The sequence below is a fragment of the Agelaius phoeniceus genome, chromosome 1, assembly GCF_051311805.1.
Source record: "Agelaius phoeniceus isolate bAgePho1 chromosome 1, bAgePho1.hap1, whole genome shotgun sequence".
Lineage (NCBI taxonomy): Eukaryota > Metazoa > Chordata > Aves > Passeriformes > Icteridae > Agelaius > Agelaius phoeniceus.
Window position 1 is genome coordinate 134,335,170 of NC_135265.1, and position 24,532 is coordinate 134,359,701.

A 24,532-nucleotide genomic window follows, 5' to 3' on the forward strand; every position below is an offset into this window, starting at 1 on the left:
AAAATGAAGTTGCATTCTAACTTGAGTTCCTATCTCAGTTTAAAACAAATAAATGCTTTTGTGGGACCTTCATGTACTCAGGCAGCACTGGAAGAGAATGAATAATCTTAGCAGGGTTTCTTCTTATGTTTTGATTTTGCTTATTTAGCAGTGTATAGCTTCTGACTAATTTCTCCTTTTCACTATCTACAGTCATATTTTTCAAAGTGCAAATGTACCCTGTACAGGTGGCTGTTGGTTGGTTTCTTTTGCCATATGGATCTTCATAAAGGATTTTAAAAATAAATAAATGTAAAAGTAAAGATGTCATGCCTGAAGCATGCAGTGCTGGCATACTAATGGGAAGTTTATTGTGGCTTATTGCTATCAGAGCATGTGCAAGATAATGGAAATTTCCTACAACTTGGGAGAAAGGCTTATTTTCTAATACCATTAATTTAAAGAAAGGGAATTAACATGACTAAAATTCACTTCATCTCTATAAAGTCCAACTGATGTGATGGTTGCTGAAGTATTCATAAAAAGGAGGGAACAGCACCTTATCCTTCCTGTTCACTGTTGTTGTGCAGGTTGTGCTCTCTGTATTGTCTGGGCGCAGGCACATCTCTGCCATGGTGAAGTTGCTGTATACTGCATGATTCCCTTCCCTGTGCAGTTCTATCAATTGTAGCCTTATACCTAAATAAACACATCTCTCTGTGACACCTCTTACAGAGTTAACAATATTGTATAGTTTTCACCTTGGTAATGAAGAATTCAAAACTGCTTTGTAGCTCTTAGAGAGTGATCAGTGGTGGTTAACAGTTCTTAGATCTTTAGCCATTCCCATTTTGACATTTACTTGAATTGAGGTGACGGGGTAAGATGTATTTGTGACACGCTCAAAAATTTTAGTCTTAAATGGTTAAGAAGCTCCACATTTTCAATTTCTTTTTTTTTGTTTTAAATTTCAGTTTTAAATAATTAGAGATGAAACCAACATTGAGCTTATCTTAATATGGACTTTGCTGTGCCCAAGAAGATTTGCCTTGCTATTTGGAGCCTAAATTGGAGTAAAAGGCAAAAAAAAAAAAAAAAAGGTGTTTTGAGTTTATTGCCTCCTTGAAGCAATGGCCTCTTGTAGCAATGACTACTTCTGCTGATGTGACCCCTTTCAAGCATCCTCATCTTTGTTTTGCTATTGCAAAGTCATCTTCTCTTAGCTTCCTTTTTTATCTTCAAAACAATTGTTTGCTTACCAATGTATCTTAAGGAGTACAGTGAAAATAAAGTCCCCTTCAAACATACCACAGATGCAAAAGAGTATGCAACTGTATTATAGACAGTGAATTGTACTTCCAGTCAGAATTTCATCTGTTCATGTGGTGCACACCTGTGGCTTGCTGGCATTGCTCTTGATTGGAGTGGAGTGTGAGAGAGCTTAATGAAAAACAAAGCCAGGATGACAAGGAGAGACTCCACAGCAAACATGGGTTACTTCACATTAGCAAGAGAGTGAAATCAAAGTAGTGCTTTGGAGACAGCTCCCTGGTATGTGGGAGCATGTATAGGTGACCTGCAAAGTACACTGGTGCCCTGCTCACTGCTACCTTGCAAATAAAGCATTTTTCTCTCTAGGTCAGGTTGATTTGGGCCAGTTGAGAGCATGGCCAATTTCTCCAGCTTGCTTTCTGAGCCAGTAAGAGTATCCTGGGCAAGAATCCAGCTTTTGAAGTACAAAGAAAAAAACCCATAATCTATATAAAATGCTAGCGGATGGGGAAGGGAGGAAATTTACAGAGAATAAGTGAATTTGAAAACAACTGTGTTAAAAGTAGAATGTAAGGGGAATGTGTGTGTTTGACATTAGTATTTATTTTAATTTGAAAATATGGTCTTTGAAACCTTTGAGGTGAGCAGAGGACAAGCTCTTGCAATATGATATATTTATTAGTAAACTGAAACCAAGTGCTCCAGTTCAAGTTCCTTTTTCAAAGTGATTTTTTCCCCCTGAATTCGCAGAGTTTGGGTTCCCTCTCTGTGCCCCCCCTCCCTGCTCCCCCTCAATGTAATGTGTCTCTGATAACGTTAATGGGCTTTGCCCCACATGGAGCAGCAAGTGTATTGTACCACTGCTCACTGATCCCAGGTCAGTGTGATGCGTGAAATCAATTTATTTGAATCTCTTTGCCTGTATAGGAATTTGGCAGCGTGCCAGTTGTTTTCATTTAATGTTCTTTGTGTTGAACACAGACAAGCAGACATGCTTTTGTACTCCTCTTTCTTCTGGGCTCTTCTCTTTTCAGCCAATATTCTATTCTGTGGATTTTTCAGAAAGAAGTAGGAATGTGTTACCTTTTTAAAAATAGTTTTTGTTTAAATAGCCTTTAAAGAGCGTAGAAACTAGGTCAGTCACAGAGCAGCCTTGTGTAGGGTTTTCTGCCAAGTATAGGTGGTAACACCTGCCCTTTCCCATTTCTGAAATTTGGGTAAAAAGAGAAAACACTGGTCTATTTTTCTAACGCCTATGTCTATGATTTATGTCCACTTGTAAGACAAAGACTCTTCAATAATGCTTAAATCAGAATAATTTTATTTCTAAATAAGTGAATGTCTGGCTGTTGGCTGGAAAAATTGGCAATATGTTTCAGGATCTTTTTGAGTAATGACCTCAAACTAAACATTAATTTGGGAATCCCTTGTCTCATCTTTCTGTCTGTTCATCCCCTCCCCCCAGTAATTTAATATTTTGAATGGCTGGCTGAAGAACAGCTACACCCAAGTACCCATTTATTTCATTTTTTTCCTTCTTTTTTTTTTATGAGAAATCAAGGTGTGTGGAACAGAGCAAATAATGTAGCCCTTCGTAAACTGGGGTTTGGGGAGGGAGGGACCAGCAGCAGACATTTCCAGGAGGATTTGTTTAAAGCCCGGTGTCGGGAGAGGCAGGAGCAGCAGGAGAAGGCTCTGCCGGTGCTTGGGGCGGCTGGTGCGGAAGTTGATGTGCAGAACCGCGGAGCCGCGGCGCAGGGGTCAGACTCGTACACATCAGCCCCGTTTCCTTGTTTAATTACCTGAAGAGCAAAACATCCAGGCTGGGAGTGTGTGAAAACCCAGTATCTCGATCAGCAGTTTGCTGCTCTGACATCCTGCGAGGCCAGCCCCGTCTGTCCGCAAACGTCAGGGCTGGTTCCTGACAGGGGGCTATCTCTGCCGGGCCTCGGTTCCTTCCATTCAGGAGGCATTGTGTGGAAGAGGGTTTGGTCAGGAATTTGAGGTTCCTGCCGGTTCTTCCAGCCCGGACAACCCTGTGACAGATAGGCATGATTTTTTCTTTTAAAGAATAATAATAAAGAAAAAAAATTGGCTCTTTTTAGTCTTTCCCTTGTAATTCTGGCATTGGTATAACACTGACTGAAACAAAACATTAACCCTTTTTCTTCTGAATTTGCGTCTTTTTTCTTCTATTTGATTCTTTCTTGCTTGACCTCTTATTTCAGAAATCAAATCTTCTGAGGGGCAAATTATTTGAGGTGCATTTTGTCCTATGAAACAGTTATACTTTTGAAAATGGTATTTATTTCATAGTTCACATTTATATAATCATCATGCTTGGCATATTAAGTTTATCATTTTAAGTGTGCTTGGCAGCATTGTTTTTCTTTGTCCCCTGGATTCAAACCAAGCGAATGTTTGTTTCTGGCCCATTAAAACAGTAATGGCAGCTATCAATGCTTCCATTCTTATTATCCAAGTGATTTTCTTAGATGTTTAAAAGTCTGGTGTTCAATTTTAAAGTGTTGGGATAGGGTCACTTATAGTCCTTGGTCCTTCATAGCTGCTGTTTGTTGAGGTCACAGGCAGTGTTCAGGACTGGGTCCATAGATGGATATGTTGTTCCATTAGGATGTAAAGCTCCTCCCTATAGCTGAAAGATACTGTATGTTTACATGGCAAAGGGCTTGAATAGGTGTTTGGTTGTTTTGGGGTTTGTTTGTTTCTTTATTTTGGTTTTGTTTTGGTTTTGGTTTGGTTTGGTTTTTTAATGTGTGTGTGTGAAGAATTAAAGTACGACTTCTTGTTTGAATGATAACTGAAGAATATTACCCTTATTACTACAATCTCAGTACTTGAATTTATAACATAGTGGTGTTAATAGTTGTACTGGTAGAACTTAAAATCACTGGGTAAAAGTAGTAGAGGGAGGCAAGATAATTAATAAGGGCTTCCAGCAGAAATAAGTGTAGCATGTGACTATGCTGTTTATTGTTGTGGGCAGAAGCTGGTCCAAGAAAGATACTTGTGGTTGCAGGAGGAGAGAAGGAGAGCTGAAGATTAACTAAGGTTTCATTTCCTTTCATGCTGAAAGCTTATGGTCTGTAGAGTTATGCCCACAGGCTCAGCATACATATTAATGTGCTAGAGATTTTGGGCACTTCATAGGTGAGATTGAAATCTTTTGAGCAGTTAGTTAGATTTTCCCTGCTACTATTTAATTGGAAATTTGTAATACAAATGTAAGGGCAAACTTTTCTTCTTGCAGGTAAGGATTTTGGGGACCCTTGAGTGAAGGAGGTAGCCTTCAGTGTGCATATGCAGTCACAGACTGGAGTCAGCTACAGAACTAAGAGTCATTGTCATCTATTGTGCCACTAATCCCTCATCTGAAAAGCATTTTCAGGGGTTGGTGCAACAAAAGAGCTGTAACAGTGTTATCAGATTGGTAATTGTGATCTAATGAACTCTTAAATATGTACAATAATCCTTCACCTTTAGAATCAGGCCCCTTTCTTCAGTACAAACTCCCTAGGTTACTCTGGTGTAAAGGTGCCTTTAAGTAAAAGTGGATGACTTAGACATGTGGTTTTAAATGTCTGTCCTGTCATATTGTAAAGAAGCCATAATCTAAATAAACATTGCTTGTATTTGTAGGATGAAAAAAAAAAATGGTTTATTGTGGTCAGTCTCATGTTCTTGACGGGAACGTGACATATGTTAAGGGTTTGTACATATGAGGGAAATTATATGTCTATGAAAGCACTGTCTGTTTGTTGAACCTTTGCATGTCGTATAAGTTGTGTCCCTCTTTTCCAGTGTTTTAGTTGCTTTTTTTTTTTTGGCAGAGTTCATAATCCAATGAACTGTCCATGACCTCTATCCAACCATTGCCTGCCTCAACCAGCAGTCCATTAAATGAAAAGTTCTCCGTGGACGTGTGGTGACAACAACCACCACATTGTCTTTCCTCCTACCCATTGGGTGTCAAAAGCCGCTTTGAAAATAACAAATAATAAATGGTAGCCTTTACACCAGGGTTGCCACTCAAAAATTCCTTGGGATAATGGATTTAAATCAGCATTCTCTTCGAAAAAATATTTATCTTGGCCATCTCCAAAAGCCTCTGCTGTGATAATCTTGTTTAAGGAAAGTTATTGCGGATAATAGTTCTCAAGATTGTTTGGGCTTTATTAAAACTGCCACCTTGCATTGTGCCCAAACATTTACTGCTTCTCTTTGCAGATATTCTCCTAGTGTAAAGTGGTGTAATTTGCTCTTGGTATGAAATTCCACTTCATAATCATTTCTGCATTTTTCTGCTTCTCTTCTGAATGGCTACAACAAAGCACCATGTGGAGTACAACACCATTAGATAAAGTGAAATTATATTTAGAGGCTTGTGTTCCTCAAGGCTTCTCCCAGTTCCTAAAGAAACAAAGATTTTGTATTTTAATTTTTCTTAGCTATGATGGGATTCATCTGGGTCAGACTAGAAGCACAGAGATTAGAACAACTCCCTGGTGCTTTCAGGGAGCTTGATGTATTCCTTCAATAGCACTTTAAGTGAATACGGTTCTGGCTTAGTTTTCTAATGGAAACCTAACTGGCATGGTGTTTTTCCCCTCATTGTTAAGAGTGCTGATTGTTGCTATTCAATTTATGTATTAATTGAGGGTAATATTTTATGGTAGTACTCACACTTTGAAATTCTGGAACTTCTTTTAGCTGTCAAGGTTGGTGGAGGTGGGAGAGGATAACTGTCCAAGGCAGCTGGAGCCAAGGCAGGTCATGTAGTGAGCTGGAGAAGAGGGATGTGTAGCAGAGTGAGAAGGTGGCCCTAGAGTCATGAATTTAGGAGTAGATCTGGTGCCAGAGAGAAGACAGGGGACAGTGATTGGAAAAGTGAGAGAAAAATATGATGGAAAGTATAATAAGGAAACAATGGAAAGAAAAGGACTTGACTAAAATCAGCGCCTTCCTTTTGTCACTTACAAATGATAATGCCTTTCTATCATCAAGGGTTGAATGAGTTTGTGTACTGATTCTGCTGTGTTTCCAGATGCTGAACTGCATTAGAGCAGTTCATTTGGTAATGCTGCCTGGCATTTTAACAATTACAGGGTCTGCCAGTGGGTTGTCCTATTATAACTGTGAGAAAACTCATCCATAAAAGAACCACTGTTCTGTTTGGACTTAGTTCTCCTCATGTAAAAATCTGCCCCTGCTGCCTCTGTTCCATTAGATCTCCTAATTCATAAGGGAAACAGAAAATACTTGATGATAAGGTGAATTTCTCACCTGGCTCTGGAAAGCAAATAATTTAAATGGAGAAATAATACTTAGCTGTCCTAGTTATGCTGAAATATGTATTTACAGTCCTCATTCATTTGCCCTCTTGAAGTTACTCAGTAGTTGACAGATGTCATACTAAAATAAAGCATGAGTAGCAAACAGCAACATGCTGTCCAATGGCAGTGCTGTGATGTTATGGGCACTACTGTGTGTATAAAAACATAACCAGGCATGCAGAACGGCCAGGCTTCCAGCCCATTACAGTGGAGGCCGGTGCAAAGATTTTGCTAACTGATGTGAGACTAAGCTTTATTTTCTGAATACTTGTCAGTGTGTTTTACTAGCATAACCATGCCCTTATATTGTTGGAAAAAAATTATATACATATATGTTGAATAATACAATACTTTAATTTCCCCTATATTTCTGATGACTGTTGCGGTTTACAAATTCATATTGAGCTCATCAGGAACAATAGCTTTGTGTGAAGGCCCCTTTGAAGAAAGTTTTTGTACCATTATAAATGTAGTAAATAAATACAAGTTGATCAATATATGACAAAAGGGTGAAGAAGGGAGGTCAATAGGTAAGAATATTTGCATATAAACCATTTTCACCCTGTTAAAAATGGCAGTATGAGCATAAATAAATGTTTTGTAATGCTGTGTATTTGCTCCACCTGGTGGATTTTCCTGGAAGTGTTTTTAATCTTAATGGGAAGTTGTCTTTTATATTAAAGACATTTCTCAGAGTAAAGGCAAATTCTTTCATTCTTTCATTTATTCTTTCATTCTTTCTTTTATTCGTTCTTTTCTTTCTTTCTTTCTTTCTTTCTTTCTTTCTTTCTTTCTTTCTTTCTTTCTTTCTTTCTTTCTTTCTTTCTTTCTTTCTTTTCTTTTCTTTTCTTTTCTTTTCTTTTCTTTCTCTTCTTTTTTTCTCTTTTCCCTTTTCTCATTTCTTTCTCTTAGCTATGGCATTGCAATAGGTGGATTTGTGGAAAGTATAAATTGATATTTGTCTTGGCCACACTTTGTCAGCACAGAGATCTCTATGAAAGCGTAGCATTCCAAATCCATTAGTAATTACAGTTTATTCTGGGGCTTATTTAGAGTATTCTTGGACTCATCTAGAGATTAGTAATTGCTGAGTCCAAGTCTGTGGCTTGCAGAGTTATATGTGATCAGTGAAAGGGAGGATTTGCTATGAGTTCCCCCTCCGCCCCCACCCCCAGTTCTGAGCCCCTCGATCAGAAGTAGCAGTGTTACTGAAAAAGAGAGTTACTATGCTTAAGTGTTAGTGCTGTACATCAGCATAAAATCTGTCTGTCATTAAGCTAGCTTTGCAAACATTGTTTTCTTTGGAATTCTTAAGGACTCGGTTATGCTTTGATCATCTCATTGTTCTCCTTAGGTTATTTTTTTCCTTTAGAGTGTAATGGCTCCCTAACAGAAGGTGAAGTTCAGAAAATAGTGTCTCCATATGCAAGGGATTTGGAGACCTTTTTATTGTCTTTAAAAATGTCATTCATAGTCCTCATTAGCATTTATTGTTGCAAGCATACAAGCAGAAAATGTGAAATTGGTATGTCATGAATAGCTCCACAGAGCTCTAGAGCCCTGAAATTTTGCCTGCAGTGTGGTGTGGGGCAGGCATTGAGAGAAAGCTGGCCAGATGGCTGCCAGCACAGAGCAGAGCTGCAGGTTTTTGTCTCTGGTGCTGAGAGGAGGGAAAGTTCACTGGAGCATACGCTATCACCCCGTGCATTTTAACAAAACTAACTCGCCATCAGTCAAAACTGGGAGGTGGTGACATTGAAACAAAAGTTTTCAATATAATGTAACAATTCTTGTCAAATGAATAAAGTATGTTTAGTTAGTGTCACAAATATTGACATGTTACAGAGAAAAATGCAAGGCTCAAATTTATGGCTAGTGGTAGATACGCTTTCACACAAATATGCTCTACATTATCTTTATTATGAAGATCCTATACATTGAAAAGACATCGATTAAAGGTCAAAACTTGGGTTAATATACTACAGCAGGAGGAGTTTCCCTACCCATGTTAAGTGAACAAACACCCTGAGCTTCAAGTCAAAAAGCAGCTGATAGCTTGAAACACTTATTTCCTTCACTGCCCCCCTCCTGCATGCCCTCCCCCTTTCCCCTTCTTTTTATGTCTTAAAATATGGCTATAGTTCAGCAGGAGCAGATATTGTCTTCCAGGTTTCTCCAGGTCACACTTGAATGTGTTTTTTCTCTGTTAGTGAGACAGCATCATTGGTATTTTCTTTCAGAAATATTTTCAAATCAATATCAAATTTTCTAAAGTGCATGAGTGGTGTCTATGCACAGATGGTGTGGTAATTTTCTTTGAAGTCAAATGATGATAGAAATTAGCAGTCAATTCTAATTTACTTTACCCACATTTTGGAAAATATAGTATTTAATAAAAAAGTGAGGCAAAACTTGTTTAGCTTAAATCTAGTGAAAGAAATAGATCCCAAGACAGGTACATTTATATGTGAGTTTGTCCATGTGAGTGTTTTTACCAAAACATATATAGAGAGCAAAAGAGCATGCATTCTTTAAGGCCTGAATGTTGTCTCTCCCACTGTGAGTCAGTTAATTTTTCACAGAACTATTCATTCATGCTAGGTCAAAATGTATCTTTTCATTGTTTTAAAACCTGAAATGCACCCAAAATGTCACTGGAATTTCTGTGTGTTCAACAAAAATTAATTTTTGGGGTTTTTTTTTTTGATCAAAAAGCAGTAGGCAGTCTAGGTTGTTAAGTCTAATGCACTGTCAAGGCTGCCTTTTCTTAGCAGATGATTTAAAATACTCTTTGGAGTATTATTGAAATATGGATATAACATACAAGTTTTCTTAACTGAAAAAAACATGAATACTTTCTCAATCCCAATGAGTTTAATCCAGTACTCGAGGTAACATCATGAACAATTTGTCTTAGAAAACGAAGAATATTTTCTTACCACCTTGGTGACTACCTTTCAACTGCTCAGTGTCTGATTTGTGTAGGTAATCTCAATTAGTCTATATTTCACAGAGCACTGTATGTTTTAAATGTCTCATTTGTCTTTTTTCAGAAGTCCAGAAAGCCTTGCCAATAAGGAAATGCTTAGGGAAATGTTTAGTGTTATCTGGCAAATGTTTTGTGTTGCGTGCATAAAGAGCTGCTGTTAACAGATAAGCACATATCTTATTGGAATATTTAAATTCCACTTCCAAGGAAAGAATTGGAAGTTTATAGAGAAGTGCCTTTCTTGGGTAGATTTAGCCTTTTGTGGTAGTGCAGTAAAACCAAGGGAGGCTAGGTACAGTGTAATGGAAAAAGTTGCACTGAGGGTCCCATTACAGGCTTAGGTGGGCTGCCGTGGCACCAGGCAATCAGAGATACTTGGGCAGCAAGAAATTACTGAGCTTCCCCTGAAGGTGTTGCCTTTACTGTACTGTGGTTGGACAGTCAACTGAACAAAGTTAAGAAAGCATCCAGAAGTGGTTGTCCCCTGTCCCCTGCATCAGCTCCACAGCTCACACATTAGGTGGGTTTGCCCTGTCAGTGGGATGCCTTAAGAAAACACTAATAGCTTCCAGCTGGGTGGAAAATCAAAACGTTTTGGGGCTGACAAAACTAGTAGATTTGAATTTGAAAGCCCAGCTAATGCCTCCATTTTTATTTACCACTCGCCCATAAAAGATTATTTTCCAATATGTCAGCCTCATTTGGTGGCCAGTGGTCTGAAAGTGAAAGTGGAACAAGCAAGCGGGGAAATCTGGACATTAGTGAGTCCGCCCTTTCAAGCTGGTGTGCCACTTTGTGGAATGGCCTTCCCTGAGATTGGGGGGGTCCTAATGACCATTCATCAATGCTCGTTGACTGATCATTGAGTGCCTTCTCATTCAGTTTATCAAGTCTTGCACATAAAAAGTCAGAATAAGCATTATTCAGCTTTGTTAAAGCCAACTAGGAGTAAAATGCTCCATTTGAACCCATTTTGCCCTTGGTTTTTCACTTTGTTAATGCAGTCCTGCTTAAATGAGTGCTTTTATTGGGTCTGTTAGAATATCTGAAACTATTAATTCTCTTGTATTGAATAGCTGGTGGCAGGCCAGAGCAGATGGGGTAGAAAACTATTTGGTTGGGTGTATTGCTTTCAATTAGGATCAATGAGGTTTCAGCTCCTTTGAATTAACTCACTTAATACCCACTGTGTGAAGTCACAATGTATCACAACAGTCTGCTATAAGTAGAGCGGGAAGTTGAGAAGTCCTACAGAAAAGCTTTGAGTTAAATTCTTCCTTCACTGTTAATAGAGAGCTTTCATTAACTACAGATGTGTTTCAGTGGACTTCCAGTCCCTGTTATTAAGCTGGGTTTGCACAAAAGGCAATCTCTGTACTTTTACATGATGGCCATTAGGAATTTCCCTTTTCCATCAGATCCATGTCTTGGCTATCTTATATCATCTGCTGCATAAAAATCTTTATACATCCCCTTCGAATACAAGACTGTGGAGACTGGTTTGCCTCCTCTACCCATTTTCAAACTAAGGACTCCTAAAGGAAGATCTAAAATTATTTTGTAAAGCGTTTTGAGTGATGGACAAAGAAGGAGCTGGTGCCCACCCAGGATGGTGTAATGTAATGTGCACCATAAAGAAACTGGGCCTGGATTTTCTTGTGGGTTTTTCATTTTTTTTATATCCCATTCATTTTGGCAATACTCTGACTCTTGTGATGCAGCAGAACTGTTCTGTGTTAAAACCAGTGTCTTTCTTTTCTTGGTGGAGAATAAAACCATTTTACAGAATAGGCCATCCCCTTTTGCTTGGCCTGCTAAAATTTTAGACGTGGTGCAAAAACTTCCAGGCCAAGCTTTAGGTGACTGCATTAGAAATGGGGGTGGGGAAAGCAAATAAATTTCCACAGATACTTCTTCAGGGAGGACTGCCAAATGGGTTGCAGCCTGCCTCAGTGTATTAAATAATGAGAGGGGAAAACTATTCATGCAGCTGGCTGCTTAAGAAAATGCTGAAGTAGTCTCAGATGCACAGGCATTCTGTTAGCCCCTTCCATGAGCAGACTTCTAGGTGAGAATCTCCAGGGATCCACGTTTTGTTGACGTGGATCAATTTAAGTGGCAATTACTGTACTCAGATAACAGCTTAAAAAGGCTTTTTACACACTGAAAAAAGATGCATAATCATGCAGCATATGGAAGTTCAATTTCGTGAGCCATGGTCTGTGGATTTACAATGTACTGATATTAAGACCTTCTTTTAAAGAGTGAATATTGTTCGGTTTTATTAAAATGCGTCATAGCGTTGACATGTTACTTTCTACTCTGAAGCTGATTCAGGCTGCATCTATGTTGATGAAAGGTTGCATTTCCAACTGTGAAAATGTTTTTCCTTTCATGTAGAGTACAGCATTACAAAAGAAAAACAACGTAGCAAATACAATACTAACTGACTGGTTTTAAATAGTGCGTCAAGTAATAAAACCAAAAGGACAGTAAAGTCTTTAAAGGCCTTGTTGGAGCAGACTTCACTTGTCTCCATTTCCCTTGCTTCTCTCCCTTTGCCCCTCTGCTTTTCTCCCTTTCATGAAAGTGGTCAGAAAAATGTTTTCATGTTTTGGTTTTCATGTTTCTCTTGGATTCTCTGACACTCAAAAATCCATTATAAAGAACTTCATTACGATAGATGTCTGATGAAGATGAAGAAAAGACCTGCCTCAAGTAGTAGACACATTAGGTTGTTTGTGCTAGGCTAACAGCCCAGGGGATTGTTATTGGGGCAGGGGAGCTTCTTTTCTTGATAGTCTTGGATTTGCCAGTTCTGTGTTTGGAATTTCTCTCCTATTTAAATGAAACCTAAGGGTGCCACTTAGATTGTGTTAAAAAGATATCATAGAAATATCAGTAAATTAAATGATTCATTTTCTTTAAGTGAGAAATATTCCTGAGTTCAGTCTGGACATTAGGACGGACTGTTATTTTCTGCTTAATTTTGCATGTGTGTCCTTTTCCTAAACAGATCTTTATCAGGCTCTGTGGTAGCTAGAGGAAGGAAGAGGAAGGCCTAAAAGCAGAGCTGTTTCTTCCTAATAGAGGCAGAAGATGGCATAATGCAAAATCAGGGGGGTGCATAAATATGTACACAAGGACAGACCTTACACTGAGAAGATCTGACTGAGAATTGTTGCCTTTCCATAAAGGTTTGAATAATGCAAAGGTAAAGTCAGAACCAGGACCTACATGTTAGTTGCTGGAGAAATGGCTCGTTACTAAAGCACTTTGCAAGTGCTGAATGGGAGGAGAGTTTTAAAAAGGACGGTATTTTTTCTTGTGCCTAGAATTTTGTGCAAAGCTGTGTGCTACAGAAGGCATGCGAGTCAAGCGTATGCTTCTTCTAAGAGGCAAAGATGTTTTACAAAGGACTAAAGAGGGACTGCTGAGAAGAAAATAGCCAGCTTTAGATAAAGCACTATAACAAAGACTTGTAGTTTTATGTATCATGGTGTCCATTAAAGCTTAATAGGGAAGAGTGAATTGAACCTAGCCAGGCATACCTTATTCATGTGAAGGATAAACATTTAAGGGGTTCACAAAATCAGAAATTGGGAGAACATGATTGTTTAGCTTTTGAAAAAGCTTTACAGGGAAGATTTTGTTTTCATCCCCCATGGATCACTATGCAAGGTAAAGGAGAGTAAGCTGCAAATGTTTGGAACATATCAATGGAAGAATCCCAGGGGGTTAAAAGCACCATAGTAAAATGTAAGTGGTCTGCTTTCTAAGTGTGGTCTATTTTACACATACTACTGTGGATCTGAGAGAGCGAGTGATTTTGATACTCCATTCCCTATAGTAAAGGAGAATAATAATGACAGAAGTGTGTGTGTGAGGGGAGGGGGGGGGGGCAGAATTCTCTTGTATATTCTTGTGCACGTTTTGAATTTCCAGCTAAATAAACAGACGTAGTCTTACAAAGTGCAAAATTATGGCAGTTAAAATAAAGAATTTTTTCCCCCACGTTTGGAGGAGAGCTGATTCAAAGTGATTCTTTTTCTTTAATTGTTGTCAGTGAAGGAAAGGGTTAACTTTTAAGGAAAAAATGAATAATTCAGTGTTTGGCTTATCACTCTGCATTTTAGTTTCTATTCTTTGGTCATCTGGAACTTGGTGTGAAAGGTAGAGTAAAAGGAGTCAGCTGAGGGGAGCCGGGGTTGTGATAATTTGCACACACATCCCTGTCATTGTTCTGCCTGAAGAGACAGGGCTGGGTTCAAGGCCACATGTGCTCCTGTCATCATTCACATTTCTGCTCCAAGTGCAATACAGAGTGTCAGCTCTCCATCTGTCTTTGCCTGGCAAACGCACGCGCCCAGCATCCTGCCTCCAGCTACGCTGCCACAGCCAGTTCTGATGGCCTTCCTCGCTTCTCTCTGTTCATTCCAGAACAGGAGGCACTGAGCCCTAAATAAGCTTGCTTTTAGGAGAGAGCCATTTACAGTGTGGTATATTTTATCCAAGGATGCCTGGTGAGTCGAAATTATTGCAGCTCTTTCGGTTCTAAATGAGGAAACGCTAATCGTTTTTTTGATAGTACATTTTCCCTCTCTTTTTTTCTTTTCTCTTTTAATATAGAGGGTGATTTGCAAGCTGATACGGGTATGGAGCGATCGCGGATGCTAATTCTGTTGTGTATGTGTTTGGGGGAGGGGAATTTGTGCAAGTGAACTGCTAAAGATGATACTTACAGCAGGACTGGATGTTTCAATGAAAAGGGATAGAAATAGCAGAAAGTCACCAGCTTTGTGGGTGCAGGTCTCTGCACGGGGGATCATTTTTAGCTAAGGGAAATACAGCTTCGGGCTGGCTTTCATGACTGTCAGCTGCACCTTGAATCTGCAAACATTTGATCGTCGGAGATCATTCACAGCGTTTACCCATCAGCTGAAATTATCTCTGTGAAAAGCTGTTTATGTTGGAGAAGTGAGGGAGATTTATAAAACAGATTATTCCAGCCTTGTCCTAAATTGCAGACCTTCACTGTCACCAGGCGAATCAACAAAATATGTTGATTCAAAATAAAACAATAAAAAAATCTGCTGAATTAGAGGAATTGCTGTGGAGCTGGGAGTTATAATAGATCGGTTTCCTCAGGAAAATATTATCCTTGGATCTTACGATCACTTGTCTTATTGATAAGTGCTATTGCCAATAAAAATGCTTCTATGCAGAGTGATTTGTCTTATGGGTTTTATGAGATGCTTGACCACGACTGAGTAGATTGAATTTGGTGTGTTTTGTTTGTGTTTTTTTCCCCCTTTGGTAATGACTGGAGAAAGCCATGTGCCTGATTATAACAGCTTGTGTTCTGGATAAAAAAAAGACGGGGCTAGAGATCCTACAGCTGGCTGGTTCTTGTGGATTATTTGGGTAGGACAGGCAGAAGAGGCTATGCTTGATCACAGAGAGTCTGTACACCTCGCAGATGGTGTTTTGAAACAGTATCTGCCAGTTTACTGCAGCCACAGTTGCATGTAGGTATTGCCAGTTGTTGGAAGAATGTTTTCCTTTTAGGATTTTTGTATACGGTCATACCCTACTGCTGGTATGTTTGCTGATCCTGTGATTGTAACAAGAAAGTGGGCTCTGTTTGCTCAAAGCACAAGGTTAAGAGGATTTATATGGTTGAAATATGGGCAAATTAATTTGCATAGATAACAACTGAGGACTATGAAAGGTCAATTTAACCCTTTAAACATCAAATTTGATTTGCATGCATTGCATTCCTGGGAATGTGCTCTTCATTAGAAATACCATGGTAATTCATTAATTAGGAAAACTGTGCATTGTGCATAATTTTCATCCACTGATGTTTACCTTATGTTTGTATGAAACTCATCTTCTCCTGCGGTTTACTCTTCCTGTGTTTTATCAAGATATTTAGGTGTACTGAAATGACACAATCTTATCAGGTTTGATCCTTGTGTGCATTGTTCGGTGTTATTGGCAAACTGTTGGAATGCCTAGAGTGGACATTTTTGAAAACCTATTAAGCCTTTGGCATTTAAATTACTTAATCTACCTGCTGGTTAAAATTTCATGCATCTTTAATCAAAATGGCATGTGCCACACTCAAATATGTATACCCTTATCAATACTCATTAAGCTTTACCATTAAATAAATCTTTTATTTGCAGCATTCTCTTAAAGCAGTAGCAAGCACGAAGTGTGTTTTAATGTCAGCTCTGAGTGTTAGAAAACCTTGCACTTGGATACAGAGAATACACTGACAGCTGTGACTGGGAGCATGTGCCAGAATGGAGATACTTGAACAGATCTGACACTTGGCTATTTTTGACACCCATCTGCACTTTTTTACTCTCCTCTAGGATGAACTGCCTCTCAATCTGTTCACAGCATATTTTAGCCCTTTAATATTGTGGTGTTGTGTTTTTTCAAATGGGCATTATTAGCCATCTGGGGCAGATTTTGTATTTTAAAAGTAAGCACATTATGTACAGGAGATTAAAAGGATGTGTATTTTTATGTAATCTGATATTATGTCAGTGCCTTTTGTGTATGTGTGAAGTCTTGATTTCAGAACCATCCCTTTAGTGATTCTGACATCTGAGGTCCTTCTTTTGGGGAAAGAACAGGAAATAATAAAGACGGGTTCTGGTTTATGTGTGGTGATAACAATTAAACAAACTAAAATTGCCCTTAAAAGACGAATTGCTTGTACTGTTATAATTGTGACTGGGTACTCACCTCCTCGCACTCCTGTCAGGGCAAAGCAACAGCAGCGGGGCTGGCTAATGAAGGGCTGTAAAAGCCATTCAGGCTGCTGTGAAGGCACTGCTGCAACTCTCAGAAAAGTCTCTAGAAAGATAATCCCGTTAACATGCAGCTTGCCGTAACCAAGTTAACCATTTTGTCATTCTGTGGAGCGAACTCTAGGAAGCGTTTATCTCTAAGTAATTGTTCCTGGGGGAACAGTGTTCAAATCTAATACCGTACACCAGTTTCTCTGATTACTGTGAATGTGGTTGTTGGTTTCTTTTTTTTTGTTTTTGGTACTGTTTATTCCGGACTTTATTTATGAAACATTACAAATCTATCAGTCATTTTATAGTACTTTCAAAGAACAGATGTTGGCCTACAAAATGCTTTATTATTGCCCATGGCATTATTCAGCATGGTTTCCTTAAAAGGACAATCAGTGATCACAGTCATTGTAGCCCAGAAATAATGCTGCTCTTTCAGAAGATGGCCTGGTATTAGGTCAGACCACCCTTTCTTTACTTCTGCTCTCCAGATGTGGCTGCAACTATTTTTTTTTAAGTTCATGTTTCAAAAAAAAATGGGTTTGTTTTCAAAATCTGGTTTTACTTAAGATATCTCCATCCTGGAGTGCATTTCATAAATTGCCCACATATTTTTCTTAGCAGAGAACTTAACTGGCTGTAATTTTTAACACATGGCTACATCATGTGATATTTTCAAAACATTTGCACATAGCTTTAAGAAGGTCCCGGCAGAAATGATCCATCATCTCACAGCCAGCCCATTTCTTAACAGCATATCTGCATTTTCCATTTAGCAGAGCTATATATTATTAGCTTACATTTTGGGTAGTAAAACAGTGTATTGCTGATTGTAAAACATGGACTTTATTATCTGCTGAAAATTGATTTGGCATTTATAGCCACTGTGTACTAGAGTGGCTTTCTGGTTTTAACATTAGTGCTTGCAAGTGATGATTTGTTTAAAGAACAGAAACAAAATTGCTATGGACATAACTGTTAGTGTCCTAGTAACTGAACATTTGGATTATCCACCTGTTTTTTAAATACATGCGTCTAAATGGTGTTACACAGCAAAAGTGTCCTAACAGTCCACTAACTGACTTGTTCTGTTCTAAGTTGCAGTTGCTATGCTGTTATATTAGAAGGACTCTGTGTATTACAAAACAAGTTTCCTGCCAAATAGGGAAAATGTGTCTGGAACTACTTAAGTCTGAGTATTAACTTTGCATCATTATTCCAATCTTCCTACATAATGGCTTTATCTTCAGGTTTCAGCTATGAGTGAACAGCTCTTTTCCCTAAGAGGACCGTGGGCCACTGGGTTTTTCAGATATGTATGATAGGGTTGGGAGGCAACATGTGATGACTTGCTTTTCACAGTATTAAAGTTTCTTCGTCTTTTATGGTAGTAATAAATTCCAAAGTCTGCATAAAATTAATGCTTTTATTTTCAACCCATGGGGCTGTGAACTGCCTCATGCTACACATGCATGGAAAGTAACTAACACATCATGGAATGCAGATCATGCTGCAGGAATGAATACGTACATGTGTGTATATATATATATATATATATATATATATATATATATATATATATATATATATATATATGTTTCATCAGGGTCCCAAACACTCTTTTCCTGAGAAGGTTGAAAGCTTTATAGCTCAGGCCCTTAGCTAGAGAAGAATAGCCTAGTTAGTTTCTCAGGACAGGTACTTCCTTGGTGTTTAGCACTGGGGTGTTTAGCACCAATCACATCTTGATTTGAAGATTTTGGACTCCACACTCACATATATAAGGCATGATCATCATAGCTTGCAAATCAATGTGATCTGTGTATATACGATTTGAAAAGACAACTTGAAATTTGCATAAAATGAAATAATGTGATACACCAGTTTAAAGTCCATAGAGAGAAATTGATACATGTAAGAGTAGAGGACATGATACCTGGTCCTTTTCAGGACATGCACACATACCTCTACCAGTTTTCTGGTTTGTTTGCTTCATCCTTGTTTCTTTCAAGTGTGTACATCAAGGATAACACTACAGAAAATTGGCTGAAGTCTGGTATTTTGCTTCCAGGTCACAAAACAACTTGTACACTTGAAGCAGTAGCTGCCTTCCAAATCCAAAGTTCTCTGCCTCTAACTCTCCTCATTCCTGGGTGCATCACTGTTACAGCTTTAAAGTTTCCTGATCATGTCAAGCTACAACTCTGCATGATAGGATCTCCTTCAGTATTGACAGGGTTAAGCAGCCCAGTGCTGAGATCACACCAATATCTTTTTGGAGTTGAAGCATTTCTGTGACTTAAGTTGTTCACACAGTTTGATCTGGTAGGTAATCTCAGAGGAAGCCCAGTGCATATTTAAACATGTTGGTCTCTTCACAAGTGTAGGCTTACTTTTTGTTCCCAGAAATGTGTGTGGTGTAAAATGGAGCATAGAGCCAGCAATGCCAAGGCAAGTAGAGATTAAATGGGGAAAAACATAGGGCACAGCAGTGCTTGGATTTTCACTTACACACAGACACAGTCTAGCCATATTGGCCCACTTGGCAAGGCTTATTTCTTTTGATATCCTGCTATGCTAACTCCCTGTTCCCACAGTTCCTCTGTGAAGCTGGTGAAGTCCTTGCCACATTGTGCCATTCTATCTATATTCACTGGCTCAGCTCTCCAGCAGCTCAGCCATCTCTGCACTAAGTTGCATTTTTGTGATGTACATTTGTTCTTTCTGCCTCCTGTACATGAGAGTCACAAAATGAAGAGCAGGACCAGTGCAGGAGCTGCTTTCCCTTTGCTGCTGTTGATCTTGAGCCCTGTTCCCTCTTAATATGTTTCTTGTTCAGTTCTTGGGTAGAACAAGAGCATTGGAGATTACTCTCAGAAACTGCTAGTGGGCAGTTGCTTTCCCCACTGCTAAAGGACTATGGTCCAGACCTGAGCGTGAACAAGCAGGAGAATTTGAATTTGTGTGTTTCACTTCCAGAGTGAGGCTTCCGCTCCAAAATCTTGCAAAAACATTTCAAAGCTCACTCTTCCATCTTGCCTGGCTATGTCTTAAACAAACCATTTCTACTTGCCAGTCTTCTGAAGGTAAGGATATGGACAACTTTTCTGGAGGAGAGAGTAATGCTGTGGATTCCATGTCTCCAAGGCCCTTGAAAGGCAGGAGTTTTCCTGTTGGTGAGCTATAGGCAGATGCTAGTTAAATATAATTAACTTTATATAATCTTTTTTTCATGAGCTGTCTACAGCTGCCTAATGGGAGGGTGTAGAAAAGATGGATGAAGCCAAATTTTTCTCGAGGTGCATAGTGGTAAAGATGAGAGGTGAAAGGCACGAGTAATAGACCATGATAAAACCCAAGTAGATTCCAGGGAAAAGGTTCTTCACCATAATGATGGTCAGACATTAAAACTGTTTTCTCAGAGAAGTAGTGATATTTTCTTTATTGAAGATCCTGTATAGGACAAACTTGTGGCAACTTGATCTAAACTTCACATGCTTTAAGACAGAAGGACATAGACTGTCTTAATCTCCTGAGGTCACTTCAGCTTGCATAATGATTCTTTGTTCTGCTGGATCTGTTAACTGTTCTGGACACCCAGTCTGAGGTGCTTCAGACCTGTGCTCTGTAGAGGAGAGCAGAGCAGCCCCTGGTACTGGCTTCTGTGTTGTGTTTCAGGGGAAATTTCAGCAGTGTTGGGCTTCAAACACCTAAAGGGATTAATTGAATCTGCTCTGAAACTATTGTTTGATCTGTAGCTTTGTGAATGGACTTTGTGTGCTAGTAGAAGAGCAGAATTGTCAGGCTCAATGCTGGTTGAAAGGGCTGCACATCCTTCCTCTGGCAGCTCATGGAGCTGTGCTTCCATATACCAAAGCTGAATTTATTTCTCTGAGCTGAATTTATTTTTCTGAGCTTTTTATTGTTTTATTTTTATTTTTTCTCTACTAGTAATTTCTTCTTTACTGCAAGTTGTTGGCAGAGTGCAGAGAAAGAGCCTAATTGTGAGCTTTAACTGCAGAACAGCTTGAGACAATAAGGTGCTGTAGACCTTGGGATTTGAGAGGAGACACTTCAACTGAAGGTTCACAGACCTCTTAGTTTTGTCCCTGTGCTGCACTACCACCTGTCAGTAGTGTTCCCGCAGCTGGTTTAAAGAGACACTGAACCCATCCAAATTCTAAAAGTCTCTTTCTCAAATTCTTATGGCATGAAGCTAGAGCCTTACTTGAGCTTTTTCATTATGTTGTGTAATGGGTTGTAGATTTATTTCTGTTTCTTCCTGCTCTTGGGATCTGGTAATCTTGTGGAACTTTTCATGAGGAAAAATTATCTGGTAGGACCCATGCATCTGAATTTATTAAAATTATCCAGCCAGATATTTAGGTATTAGTGTAGATAAATATTCTGGAGCTATGCCTGCAACATAACTGTACTTTTAAACAGGCACAAAGTGTAAGTCAAAGGTGACAGGAAATCTTTCTGAAGTTGAAAAGGAAATACCATCAGCAGAGGACACAGTTATTAAGAGTACTGCTCATATGGTTCTCATTCCTTATGGACATCCCTTTAGAAGCAGAGTGTAACAAACGCTGCTGTCATTTTTGCATGTTGACAATACTGAGCTGACAAAAACCAAAAGAAATGTGGAAATTGAAGAGTGAAAGGAGTTGATATTGATCACCTCCTGGAGGAGAAGCTGAGGATTAAGGAAGAAAAATGTATTTTGGTAGCCCTTCAAGCATACTGCAACTTTGGGCAGATCTGCTGTAGGGTCAGGCTGATATCCATTCTTTGTTTAAAAATGGGGGTTGCTATATTGAACTGAGATTTGAGTAAGTGGCATTTGCATATGCTTAATTAACTGCAGTGAAGTTTGAAATTATTCAAGAAGCAGGAACATGTGTTGCCTTTCCAAGTCCATTGCCCCTTCTAGCTTATCAATACGTCTTTTCTGGGGTTTAAGGCACTACTCTGTCTTAAGTTAGTCATTTGGAAAGCATATCTAAAATTTTATGTGGTATTCTATCAGTTCTAATGCTTTACTGGAATTTTCTTTATATGCTCTTCTCCAAGCCCTGGGAGCTTTCCTGTATATGTCCAGTGCAGATTCTTGTAGTTCCTCCTTTCTCTCTGATTCTTCTAGTGATGCTGGGTTCAATGTCTTACTGTCCTCCTGTTTGAAACCACATCCTGCTAAAGGAGTAATCTCCCAGTTAGGGATACAGGGCCTTTCCCCTTCTTTCTTTCAGATCTCTCCTTCATATGTATTTTGTGAGTCATGCAAGCACACATGACTCAAATACTCTTCCTGCCACAAGATTGCAGTTTGGAAAATGTGTGCACTCGTATCATAGGAAAATGCAGCCATAATTTGCTTCTTGCCTCCTTGCCTCCAAACTCTGCATTCCAAATATATTTTGGTGGCCCTTTTAAGCCAGAGCAATAAGCATGTGTACACAGCCTTGAATTTTCATTGTAGCTGTTTTATAATCCAAATGAATGCCATCTAGATAGACTTTCCTATATGTGACTTCCTCATATAATTCCTTGAATTTTTAAAAGCCTCTTTTTTTTTAAGGGATTTTGCACCTTGCAGAGCACCAGCCACATCTTCCATGGTTAGCAAATACAAATTAACATTTATTGTTTTAATTTTATTTTTCCAGTCCATTTCACCACATAATTGTTGATTGGGTAATTATATCTGCTAGATTTGCACACACTTATTTGTATTCTCTTTAGGAGAAAGTTTGTCTAACTGGAATGTAGAAGAGGTCATTTTCTGTGACAGTGTTACTGTTACTTTTTTTTTTTTTTTTTTTTTTTGCCTGGTACCATACTAGATACACTATTTTGGACACTTTAGACTATAAACACTGCAGTGTATAAAAATGGTCTTTTAAAAACAGGGATGTCCAATAATCGCGTTCTATTTTAGAAAGTATTGGGATTTCTGTCAGTTTTGGAAGGGAAATCCTGAGTGAAACATAGGGACCTTATAACACAGTAAAGAAAGTGGAAAGATGCTCATTAAAGCAATTGTGGTTATGTAAAAGAATGGGTGTAATTAGATATCCATCAAGGTCAGATGGCACTGTCATTTAATAGCTTTGAAAGTCATCAGTTTTCTTCTTGGAAACTTGTTTGCAACAGAGTTTACTACCCCTTGGGATTGGCGTTTTAATTTTCATTTTTCCACTGATGGGAGGAAGACAACTAAGTTTCTAGAATTCAAGGGGTCCACATTGCTTGAGTTCATCCCTCCATGGCACTGTAGGATCTCCTAAGTTTAGGGTCCTAAAAGAGAAAGAGCTCTGTCAATCTCATCCATATTAGCTCTTGGAAGTAATGTAAATTACTTCATTAAAATCAGTATTTGATTATTTTACACTGAGCTCAGCGTTGACTGCAAATATAAAAATAAAAGCAAAGTCCTTTGCAATTTTTAAAGGGGATCTGTGCAGTAAGGAGTGTATATCTTTCTTTTCTGAGTTTCTATTAGCCAATGTGAACACTCTGTTGTCCCCTTGAAAATGGAGAAGTGAGATGGTGGCTTCTTTGAGAATACTATCTGTGTTTCTCCTGTTAAATTTTTAAAGTATTTTGAAGAATGCTTATCTTGTTTTGTTAATTTACTTGCATCTCTCTTTAAATTTTTCTCTGGTTGTAAAAGCAAACGTATTTGGATTTTCTGCATTTATTAAGTGAGTCTGCTGCACAAGAGATCAATCCGCATGAAACTTTGATTGAGAGATTGGTATGAAAGCAGAGTCTTAAAAGCATGTATAGCAAGTTCTCTGCCTGGAAGGACAGTGTTGCAGCCTTTTTTTGCCCTCTTCAGACTCCTATACATAGACAGAACCACATTTTGGGTTTGATTTGCATGGTTGCTTGCCAGCTCAGCAGCTAGTATTCTTCCTGTGACATGTCAATTGGTAGAGTAGTAATTTTCAATTCCTTTCATTTTGAGCAAGGCAAGTAATGGTATTTAATCTTCAGATACCAGCAGAAACAGAATCCTTTCATTTATGCTGCCTTAAAGGTTTTGCTTCAAACTGCTTTTGAGTCTGTAAAAACTCCAAAGTTAAAACTACTACCTAAATTTAAGGTATCGACCTGCATCTCTCTGTAGAGCCACAAGAGAAATGATATACTCTTTCCATAGTTAACTTCTGTATTCTCTCAGGAAGAGCTTTGTGGAAGCTGCTGAGTAACTTGCATTTTTGTGAAGGAGTACAGAAAATCATCATGTCTTGATTTCACCTTGACAGCAGCAGATATGAGCAGGTGGTTTTGTCTGGGGTATTGGCTCAAGACAGTCTTGAAATAATGAGTGTCCATTGCTTAATCACCAGGAATGCTTAATAGCTTTGTCACAAGTTTTTTTCTTTTTGGAGGCTGTAAGTGTTTTCGCTGTCTTGCCATACTACATACAGAATAGATGCCTTGATGAATTACCCAATGGGGATTCTGGTGCAGAAATTGATGCTTACTGAATCAGAATCAAAAGGGTTTCTTTGTGTTTTTCATTTGTTTTGAGGGGGTTTTATTTGTGTTTTTTTCTTTTCTTTTTTTTTATTTGTGTTTTTTTTTCTTTTCTTTTTTTTGGTGGGAGGATTGTTTGTTTTGTTTTTGTTGGGCTTTTTTTGTCGTGTTTTTTTGTTTGTTTGTTTGTTTGGTCTCCTTTAGTCATTACAGTAAAGCTGCTGGGTTTTAAGTATGTCTCCTTACAGGTGTGGGTATGTGCACATTGTTGCCTGCAATTGCTAGCTTTTGGAGGGCTTTTCAACACAAAATACTATGATGATGCTGATGTTCTGATATTGTTCTTGAAAACAGCTGATGGTGGATCTGATGCTGAAAGCTGATCAGCAGCTAGCATACATCATCATCTTCTGATCCAAACTGGTTCCTCTGGGAGTCAGCTCTACTGTTTCAGTGTGTTGTAATTAAATTGAGTGCTGTTAAGGTGTCAGAAATTACTTTATAACACAGGATAATGGACTTGAATAGACTTATTTGTACATTGCAAATCATAGTTTAGCAAATTACCCTTAAAGGCCAAATATTAAAAAACAAAACAAGTCCCCCAATATTCAGTAGGAAAAGAAAGAAGA

General features: G+C 38.6%; 1 protein-coding gene across 5 annotated transcripts in view; it reads left to right on the plus strand.

Annotated features, from left to right (window-relative positions):
* Positions 1–24,532, plus strand: part of RUNX1T1 (RUNX1 partner transcriptional co-repressor 1) — a 114,265-nt gene that overhangs the window by 20,847 nt on the left and 68,886 nt on the right. Inside the window, exon 1 of one of the 5 annotated variants that reach the window (XM_054628049.2) lies at positions 13,926–14,117. The exons of the other annotated variants lie outside the window; for them this stretch is intronic. Within the exon in view, the coding sequence (XP_054484024.1) occupies positions 14,111–14,117 (7 nt within the window). The 5' untranslated portion in view covers positions 13,926–14,110. Of the gene's footprint in view, positions 1–13,925; positions 14,118–24,532 lie in introns of those variants that run through there. 5 annotated transcript variants of the gene reach the window in all.